Genomic DNA, 10740 nt, shown 5'->3' on the forward strand with positions numbered 1-10740 from the left:
TCCAACGAGAGGGTACCTTCTCCAGTAGTAGGGGCGAGTGCCTTTAGTCACAAGGGGTGCAAGCGCTACTAGATTCTTAGTAAATTTTTGAAGGACGAGACTTGCAAAGGTAAGTGCATAGTCGCGGTTGTGGTTGCATGTCACGGGGGCAACTGATTACTCTTGAATCATCTGGTCTTTCCATTGACTGCGCCAATGAGCATTAAAACTCAAGGGTGTGGCAAGTGTATCACGGGGGTGATGTACTCTTTACTCACGAGGGCACTACTAACACGCGATTGTTGCTGCCCTTTTTAAGAAAATGAGATTTTGCAATTCTTCGAGGCACAAGTAGACTCACAAGGGCGACATATGAACTTTTTATGCTAAAAATGCTTTCTACTATTTCTAGGACTTAAGAAACTTAAGAAATATATTAGACATATTATAAATTGTTTGTACATATCAAAAGTAGGATGTTTGAAACCTCAAGGTTTAACAATCTCCTCATTCTTTTATGGAGACAAACAATTTATGTAAGAATATGTAAATCAAGTATAAAATACATAAGCACAACAAAAAAAGATCCACATTCACAATCTAAAAAATGCACAAGGCAATAGATGAAAAAAGAGATGAATGAGATTCAAAGATTCATATGATGCATAAAATATAGATTTTCTCCCCCTTTAGCACCATAAAAAAGAGTTCAAGGCCAAGGGAAGAAAAAGGTTCCAAATAAAAGTACAATGAAAAGTTGCAAATATATCCTAATTGCATAAGAGACATAGAACATAGATAAGACTAGAAAAATCAATCTTGAGACAGCGAAGGAGGATAATAGCTTCAAAGACAATCCATGTTGGACTTAAGCTCTTCCACATTTCCTCCAAGGTGAGAGAACGAGCCAACAAGAGAATCAAAATGAGCATGAATAACACCAAATTTAGTGTCAAAATAGGAAGTAAGTTGATGCACTAAATCTTACAAACTCAAGGTTGGTCCCTCATTCATAGGAGCACTTGAGGGGTTAGACCTCTTGTGAGCTATATCTTCACCTTGCCTAAAATCCTCATCATCTAAATCATGCTAAATAATATTACCCAAATGATCCATGAAGTAATACACATCATCATTGACCTTCTTAATGAGTTCCATCTTAACTAAGGTATGCAAATTAAGCACCTCGGCATCTGATTGAGGTAAGAGTTTAAAAGTAATGTCTTTCGGATCAAAGACCTTGAGATAGGTGGCTATCTTGGTGACTAAACTCCTAATGAGAATGTTTTCATTAGGCTGGGTGGTAATAGATTGAAGGTGTGATGCTAGAAACCTACCTAAAGCTACCTTAATATTTTTTTGCATGCAATGCATGAAAAACACTTCCGTTTTCTGAACGATACCAAAACTGTCTCCCCTAGCACAAATTGTGTAGGCCTTCCATCTATAAATGTGCCTCAAATTAGGATCAATAATAGAGGTGGACTTAGCTACCTTAGGAGTACCCATAGTCATTGAGAGCCAAGCATTATTTGAGTTAAACTCCATAGGAATGTCAATTAAACCATTAATGGGGAAACCAAAACCTTTAGCAAAGTCATTTTCTTCCAAGGTAAAATCACTCCCACTAATTTGAATAGTTGCTTTGCCTATTGGGAAAACTTTTAAAGTGGATAGAAACTCATGTCAATTCTCTATAAACTTTATCTTTAATCCCCACAATCCAACCTAACACATTTAATTTTTCTAAAATAAAAACCTTTAATCATAAGTGTACCCTAATTCCATTTTCTATAAGGTAAAATAGGTCGGGTTTTTAAAATGGCATACCTCTTTTTATGCTCTTGCTTAGTGAGATTAGTAAGAACCATGTCATTCTCCCTTGAGATAAATTGTTTGCCTTGCCTAGCCATGGTTTGCATCCTTGGAGCCATGAGAACAAGAGAGAAAAGAGAGAAAGAGAATGGGAATGAGGTAATAGGAGAAAAATAAAAGATTTTGATGAAAGATAAAGAAAAAAAATGGTGAAATGAGTATTTTGGGTAGGCGGGGTGGTGCAAAGAAGTGAAAAGATGAGAGAAGGATGAAAGTAAAAAAAAATAAAAACTAGGTTTTCGAAAAGCAGTAGAAGCGCGACTCGAGTATTCACATGAAGCATTTTACTCGTGAGTGCAAGACACGAGCACGACTGACCCAATTAGAGCTTTAGCTTATAAAGGCAACCAACAACTCGCTGGCGTTACAAAAAAGGAAACTCACAATTACGAGGAGAAGGGTGTAGTGGCGATAAACAGTTTTTAATTATTTTTATGCCTCAAGTGCAAAGAGGAAATGTTAATGCGAAGGGAAAATGTTAATGTAGAATAATTATAATTAATGATATGAACTAAAGCAAAATAAAATTCACAAATTCAAATATTCAAATACTCAAGGTTCACAATCATTCAAATTAAGGACAAGTTAAAAATATCTACAAGTTGGTTTGTTGTGTCAATGAATTTAAGCATAATATCTCCATTTTTCACATGATCATGAATGAAATGATGCCTAATATCTATATACTTCCTCTTAGAATGTTGGATGAGATTCTTAGACAAGTTGATAGCACTAATGTTATCACATTTAATAGGTATATATTCAAGACTTATACCATAGTCCTTGAATTGTTGCTTAATCCAAAGAACTTGAGCACAATAATAACCCATAGCTACATACACTGCCTCGATCGTATACAAAGGCAACCAAAGTTCTTTTCTTGGTTACAAGAAAATCTTTTAGGAATCGATAAATACCAAAGGTACTTTTCCTGTCAAGAATACTACCAACATAGTCCACATCTGAATAAGCAAGCAAGTCAAAGGAAATACTCCTAGGATACTAAAGTCTTAAATGTTTAGTTCCAATAAGATATTTCAAAATTCTTTTGACCATATATATAGGACAAGATTGAAAACATGCATAAAGACAAATGACAAACATATTATCGATTATATTTGTGGTAAGATAAAGAAGACTTCCTATCATGCCTTGATATTTCTTTTTATCAACCAACTTTCCATACTCATCCTTGTCTAGTTTGATAGTGGTGCTCATAGGAGTCTTGTTAGACTTTGCTCCATCCATCCTAAATCTATTGAGAAGATCTTTGGTGTACTTTGTTTGGTTGATAAAGATCCATTTGGTGCATTGCTTGATTTGAGACCAAGAAAGAATTCAAGCTCTCCTATCATGCTCATTTTAAATTTACTTTGCATGCACTTAGAAAACTCATCACATAAAGACTCATTACCAGCACCGAATATAATATCAACAAAATAGAATTGAACTATAAAGATATCATGCTTATTTCTATTTATGAAAAGACTTGTTTCAACCTTACCTTTTTAAATCCATTTTCTAAAAAAAATGCACTTAGTCTTTCATACCAAGCTTTAGGAATTTGTTTCAAACCATAGAGAGTCTTTGTTAATTTAGAAACATTATTAGGAAGGTCATTATGTTCAAAATCGAGGATTGCTCAACATAAACTTCCTCCTCAATAAAACCATTTAAAATTATTCTTCATATATCCATTTGAAAAAGTTTGAAATTCATATGAGATGCAAAAGCAAGTAACTTTTAATAGCTTCCAACCTTGCAACAAGGAAAAAGGCTTCACCATAATCTATTATTACCTTTTGATTATAGCTCTTAGCCACTAACCTAGCCTTATTCTTAGTTATTGCACCTTGTTCATCAAGTTTGTTCATAAAACCCACTTGGTGCCAATAATAGAATGATTACTAGGTCTAGGGACTAAGTTTAGGTTCAATTTGAGAGAGGAAAGCTATATTATTTAGAAGCTTAAAAGAGAATCTCGTAGTTGCTCCTTTTAATGGCTCTCCGAGAAATGAACTCCTTAGGATGCTCCTTAAACTGCAAATCCTTGTCTAATCCAACATGAGTTGAAGGGACTACTTGAGTTAGTAGGGATCTTCCACTTCTTCCTTTTTAGATTCCAAGAAAGGTTATGAGCTTTAACCTTTATTATTGATTGTTTGTTGATGAATGAGCTCCTTCAATTCAATAGAATTTACAACATTAACAACTACCTTGGCTCAAAAGGGTTAGACTCATAAAAAACATGCATCGACTCTTCAACCACTAATGTTCTTTTATTAAAGACTTAAGATTTGCTAGAATTAGCATTATCCTAAAAAAATTCCCTCGACTGTTTTGGAATCAAATTTACCAAGATTTTTCTTGGTGTTTAATATAAAGCACTTGCATTTAAACACTATTAGATATGATATCTTAGGCTTTCTATCATTCGATAGCTTATAAGGAATTTCATTTAAAATTAATCTAACAAAAATCTATTCAAAATATAGCAGGCGATATTGATGACTTCTATCCAAAAGTATTTAGGCAAGTTATATTCATTAAGCATTATTCTTTTCATCTCAACCAATATTCTATTCTTCCTCTGAACTACCCCATTTTTTAAGGAGTTCTAGGAGAAGAGGAGTTGTGAAAAATATCACTCTTATTGCAAAAAGTTTTAAAACTTTCATTTTCAAATCCATTTCCATGATCACTCATAATGTAAAAAATTAAAATCCTTTTTCATTTTGAATTCTTTTTGTTAAGATTTTAAAAGCATCAAAATTTTCATCCTTATGAACGAGAAATGACACTCAAGTAAATCTATAGCAATCATCTATAATAATATATGCGTAGTGTATGCTACCAAGACTAGCAACTGCAAGGTAGCGAAGACTCCAATGAGCACATCAACAAAATTGAAAAAAGATGAAACTGGTAAGCCTATAGATAAAAAGAAATATACATATCTCTACCTTATCTTACAGCATTTAGACCCACCATCATGTATAGTTTTTTTTTTGTATGCATATTTTAATCTAGCCTTAAAGAATCACATTTACATTTCATTAAGAGAATTTAAAAAATTACTTGTATGGAACATTGCATCTAGGTCTTTGGTATCGAGAGGATACATCTTTTGACATAATTGGCTTCTTCGATGCCAATTATACGGATAGTCTCTTAGATAGAAAGAGCACTTCCAGAACTTGTCATTTTCTAAATGAATGCTTAGTATCTTAGCTTAGTAAAAAGTAAGTCTCAAATTCTTTGGATAAAAAAACAACTCAAGAATTATAGCCAAGTGCTCAGTCATATTCTAATTAAGTGTGATAACACTAGTGTAATAAATTTGTCTAAGAACCTCATTCAATATCCTAGGAGTAAGCATATAGACATTAGATATCATTTCTTGGGAGATCATGTCCAAAATAGAGATGTTGTGTTAAAATTCATTTATACAATTAATCAGTTCGCTGATATCTTTATAAAACATGTCAATGAGATTGAATTATTGAATTATATTAAGAGAGAGTTTGGGATGCTTGATGGAAGCTCCCATAAATAGTGTTTTTCTTTTTGTATTTGATTGTCTTTATGCATATGTGGTTGAGTGGAAATGTGTTGTCAATCTCATTCATGTATTCAATAACCTCATATCCATTCACATATTCAGAGCCCAATTGGAGTTCTCTTCTTTTAACTTTCAAAGTTTTCTTGAAATATATATACAATAATTTGTTTTCTATCCTATGTATAGAAAATATAAAATCATTCCGGAATATTACGATAAGACTTAATAAGCTAGAATTTCTATAATTATGCTCTATCAATCAGTACCTTTTAAGTGAGTGTAAAGTGAGTATTACCTGTGTGAATCCTGGAAATGATATCCATGGGAAATTTACCTTTGATATCAGTGCTGAAATTAAGCAAGAAAATGCACTATTAAAAAATACCACCGTGAGGCCTTCTCAGCTAACGCTGCCCCATCACACAAGGTAAACCGTAGTATTTGTGATAATCTCCACCAACTATCTGAGGAATCCTATATTATAAAGGAACCTTATGTGGAATTTTAATTTTCTGATCGTCTTCACCAACTATCTGAGGAATCCCTAAATTATAAAGAAACCTTATGTGGAATTTTAATACATAGGTCGAAGGGTACTGACTTACTGTGTTTGTTTTACAAAGTCATACTTAACCTAACCAGCAAAGCTAAAACATATTCTCTGTGTTCTGCAGAGCTGAACCAAAGAAAAGGAAAAAGGGCCATATCTTATTCAGTTCTAAAAATCTCTTCATCTCTCTCAAACAAAATCTCCAATTTCTGGAAAGGAATATAAGGAAACAACAAAAGGCCCAGAGCGGGATATTTGGAAAAAATGGCCATCCTTTGCTTACCCTTTCAGAAACAGTACTGCAGAATCCTCCAAACCCACAAACAACTCTATGTCATCGCTACTATTAGAAACCCTAGTGAAGAATGCATCATCAGATATCTACATACTTTAGAGAATTGTCAAAATCCAAACCAAGAGCCAACTTCATCAGCTCCACCAGATTCTTTCTTGGTTGAGAAAATTCTATTGAATTTAAGGCGAGGTAATGTTAATTTCTTGCAAAGTTATCATTTTTGCCTAAACCCATTGGTCATAGTTGAGGTTCTGCAACGATGTCGCACTAATTTGCAACTGTGTCAAAGATTTATTGATCATATTATGTTAACTGGCAAGAATTTTAAGCATTCATTGATTTCATTGAGTGCAATGATTCATGTTTTAGTACGTAGTAAAAGATTATCAGATGCACAAACTTTAATTCTTAGGATGATCAGGAGAAGCGGAGTTTCGAGGGTAGAGATTGTTGAATCCTTGATATCAATGAGTAGTACTTGTGGAGTGGATAATTTGGTGTTTGATTTGCTCATTCGGAGTTATGTGCAAGCTAGGAAGTTAAATGAAGGCACCGATACATTTAAAATTTTGAGAAGGAAAGGGTTTTTGGTGTCTATAAATGCTTGTAATAGTCTTCTTGGGGGGCTTGTGAAGATGGGCTGGGTTGATTTAGCTTGGGAAGTGTATAACGAAATTGCTAGAAGTGGGATTGAACTGAATGTTTATACGTTAAATATTATGGTCAATGCATTGTGTAAAGACCACAAGATTGATGATGTTAAGCCATTCCTAATTGATATGGAGCAAAAAGGAATTTTTGCAGATATTGTAACATATAATACTCTTATAAATGCATATTGTCGTGAAGGGCTTTTAGATGAAGCTTTTGAAGTAATGAACTCAATGTCGGGTAAGGGATTAAAACCAACTCTTTTCACATATAATGCTGTCATAAATGGGTTATGTAAAAAGGGAAGATATGTTAGAGCAAAGGGGGTTTTTAATGAGATGTTGAGCATCGGGTTGAGTCCAGACACTACCACTTATAACACATTGCTTGTTGAAAGTTGTAGAAATAACAATTTTTTGGAAGCTAAAGATATTTTTTCTGATATGTTGCATCGAGGTGTTTCTCCAGATCTAATTAGCTTCAGTTCACTTATTGGAGTGTCTTCAAGAAATGGACATCTTGATCAAGCGTTAATGTACTTTAGAGATATGAAGACATCTGGCTTGGTTCCGGATAATGTGATTTACACTATTCTTATAAATGGTTATTGTAGAAATGGTATGATGTCAGAAGCTTTGGAGATACGTGATAAAATGCTAGAGCAGGGTTGTGCTTTAGATGTTGTGGCTTATAATACTATATTAAATGGGTTGTGCAAAAAAAAGATACTCGCAGATGCAAATGCACTGTTTGATGAGATGGTGGAAAGGGGTGTAGTTCCTGATTTTTGCACTTTCACGACGCTCATTCATGGACATTGCAAGGAGGGGAATATGGGTAAAGCACTAAGCTTATTTGGAATAATGACTCAAAAGAATATCAAACCAGATATTGTAACGTACAACATTTTAATTGATGGGTTTTGCAAGACAACTGAAATGGAAAAAGCTAATGAATTATGGAATGAAATGATCTCTAGGAAGATTTTTCCTAATCACATTTCTTATGCCATTTTAGTAAATGGGTACTGTAATCTGGGTTTTGTATCTGAGGCCTTCAGATTGTGGGATGAGATGATCCGAAAGGGCATCAAGCCTACTCTTGTTACTTGTAATACTGTTATAAAGGGCTATTGCCGGTCAGGTGATCTGTCAAAGGCTGATGAATTCTTGGGCAAGATGATTTCAGAAGGAGTTGGTCCTGATAGCATCACATATAACACTCTCATTAATGGGTTTGTAAAAGGAGAATATATGGATAAAGCTTTTTTTCTGATAAATAAGATGGAAACCAAAGGGCTGCAGCCTGATGTGGTTACATATAATGTAATTCTGAATGGGTTCTGTAGGCAAGGTAGGATGCAGGAGGCTGAATTGATATTACGGAAAATGATTGAGAGAGGGATAGATCCTGATAGATCTACTTACACCACTTTGATAAATGGATATGTTTCCCAGGACAACTTGAAAGAAGCATTTCGCTTTCATGATGAAATGCTGCAAAGGGGGTTTGTGCCTGATGATGATTTTTAGATTGACTCACATCCTGCAACTGTGAGTCAATCTAAACGCATGATATAGTTTCATGACGGAAAGGATAGTTTGATTAAACACATGATCTAGGACTAATGGATAGGTTAGATTTCATGAAGGAATGATGCAAAGGGAATTTGTGCCAGATGATAGTTCTTAATTGTTTTGCTATTGTAGCCTTTATAACTTGTCAGATCCCTTTCACTTTATGCCAGGTCCGGTATCTTCTCGTTGCATTTTTCATTTATTCTTATATAATCACTTGTCCTTTATTATTAATTCTTTTCCTTGTTTATATGTTGCTTGTAGATTTGCACTACGAACTCCAGAAGCAAAGCTTTGTTCTGGAATTATGTGAAGTTCCTTGTTTATTTGTTGACCGTGTTGAAGGTGAGTTTACTTCTGTCCTTGACAAATGCTTCCTTTTGTTTTAATTAAAAGTAAACGAAATTTGGTTGCAGTGTAAATTCATGACCTCTTAATTGGCTCAATTCTATACTGATTGCTTTGCCATTATTATTCTCTGATCTTACATAATTCCAGCTGGATTGAAAAAGTGGGCCTGCTGAACAGCAAGTTCCTATATATGTGGAGGAATTGGTAGTTGGACATCCATTTGGTGCCATCTTGTTGACCTGTTTAAAGCATTTTAGTTTATCGACTATAAGTATTTTCATGATGCATAGGACTGCTTTGTATGAATTGTTATTATTAATCATTTTGTTCATCAATTTGCTGGTATTAAGGGAATGCTTACTTCCAAAATGAACTTGAAAGAAAATTTTTAAGAAATGTTTTCAGTTAATTTGTACCATATGGTCTATTTGTACGTTTATTTATATTCTGCATCATTTTTCCCAAGAGCGAAATTTCAAAAGAGATGAAAGGATTCTGTGTACTCACTCTTCTGTTGTGTTCACTTTGCTGCAATGTGTTTCACTTAGGGAGCTGCTAATTGTTTGTTATCTTTCATTACATTGGCATATCAGATAGATTCTGTACATAAAAACTATGGTACAAGAAGGCATTTAACTCCTCTTTTAATAGTAACAAATGCCTAAGCCTTCAGCTGTCAAGTGAGGGTACTACATTGATAAACCCATTTTTACAAAATAGCTTTATTAGTGGAACTGTATAATTGCTTTCTTCTTTGCTGACATGGAACAATTACATTATTAAATTCTTTGAAGCGAAACCTACAAGTTATTTTGATTTCAAATTGTCTGGTTTCCAGTTAATTTCTGTGATGGCTTCATTGTCCAAATTCAATAGGGATTAAGATTCTATTATGGTTTTAAATGGTGTGTAATACCATTAAGTTGCATGACATTACTTTTCATGTTTGTATGAAACTACGTGATACTTCTATCTTGTCCTTTTTGTCCTTTCTTTCAGAGTTGTAGAGTTAGCTCGATGTTGTCAATCTGATGTTATTTTCATCGGATTAGGAGGAAGATGGCTGGAGAGAAACCATTAAGCAATTTGACACTTGTGTATTCATATGTTTCTTTCCATGATGAGTTCATTCTTCCATCCCTGATTAAAACTTTGAACTTCGTGGACTAAACTCTCTTTGTTAAGCAAGGATACTGAGCTGTGAAGCTGAAAAGCTCCATGTCATGTGCGGGCTCTGTTTGAAACATTTTTATTTACTCCTTGATGTTAGCTTATTCTAGTCTTCCCCTCTCCATCCGAGCAGTGAAATGATTTATGAAGATTTTGCAGGGCAGTACAGTTGTTTCTCAGTCATCATTACAAGGAATTTTGCTTTGTATGAACTGTTTAAAGGTCAATTTGCCCCCTCAACTTGGAGTCAATGGTTAATTTACTCAGATTTTTAACTTTTTAGTCCATTTTATCTACCAATTTGGCAAAAATGGTCAATTCAGTCCAAACTCATAAAATTGGGAGATTTGATTCCACTCCTCATGCAAAGCAAGCTAATTATTAAGTAAAGTTCATTTTAGACTTTGGACTTTATATTATGTATTAAACTTAGTAAAATGATTTGTATTATAAAATTTTTATTTTAATATCTAATAATAATCTCTAATAAAAAAAATAATTAAATTACAATTTTTAATAAAAAAATCCAAATTAAATAATAAAATGAAGCTCATGCAAGTTTAAATTTTTATTAAATTAGAATAAAATCCTTGGTTTTCTTAAATAATTAACCTTAATTTCTAATAAAAATAATTAATTGATAAATGTTTTGCTTTAGTTTTAATTTTTAGTATAATTTAGTTAAGTGGATAAGAAAATTACTAATTAGTTACTATTATTTTACCTAAAT

The 10740-nt window shown here is 33.5% G+C and overlaps 1 protein-coding gene across 4 annotated transcripts; it reads left to right on the forward strand.

The window, feature by feature from the left end:
* The first annotated feature begins 5621 nt into the window (after positions 1-5621).
* On the forward strand, positions 5622-10285 carry LOC8271525 (pentatricopeptide repeat-containing protein At5g01110). Of its 4 annotated transcripts, XM_048378796.1 has the most exons (5): positions 5622-5843; positions 6091-6450; positions 7381-8659; positions 8754-8834; positions 8988-9236. In XM_048378796.1, exons 2-3 carry the CDS (start codon positions 6231-6233, stop codon positions 8442-8444), a joined length of 1284 nt encoding a protein of 427 aa, XP_048234753.1. In that variant the 5' UTR covers positions 5622-5843; positions 6091-6230; the 3' UTR covers positions 8445-8659; positions 8754-8834; positions 8988-9236. The 4 variants fall into 4 exon arrangements, with proteins under 4 accessions (XP_048234753.1, XP_048234750.1, XP_048234757.1 ...); XM_048378793.1 differs by lacking the exons at positions 5622-5843; positions 8988-9236 and adding an exon at positions 9840-10285 and having other exon boundaries at positions 5850-6450; XM_048378800.1 differs by lacking the exons at positions 5622-5843; positions 8988-9236 and adding an exon at positions 9893-10285 and having other exon boundaries at positions 5850-6450.
* Positions 10286-10740: the final 455 nt, after the last annotated feature.

The sequence above is a fragment of the Ricinus communis genome, chromosome 1 (assembly GCF_019578655.1).
Source record: "Ricinus communis isolate WT05 ecotype wild-type chromosome 1, ASM1957865v1, whole genome shotgun sequence".
Taxonomy (NCBI): Eukaryota; Viridiplantae; Streptophyta; class Magnoliopsida; order Malpighiales; family Euphorbiaceae; genus Ricinus; species Ricinus communis.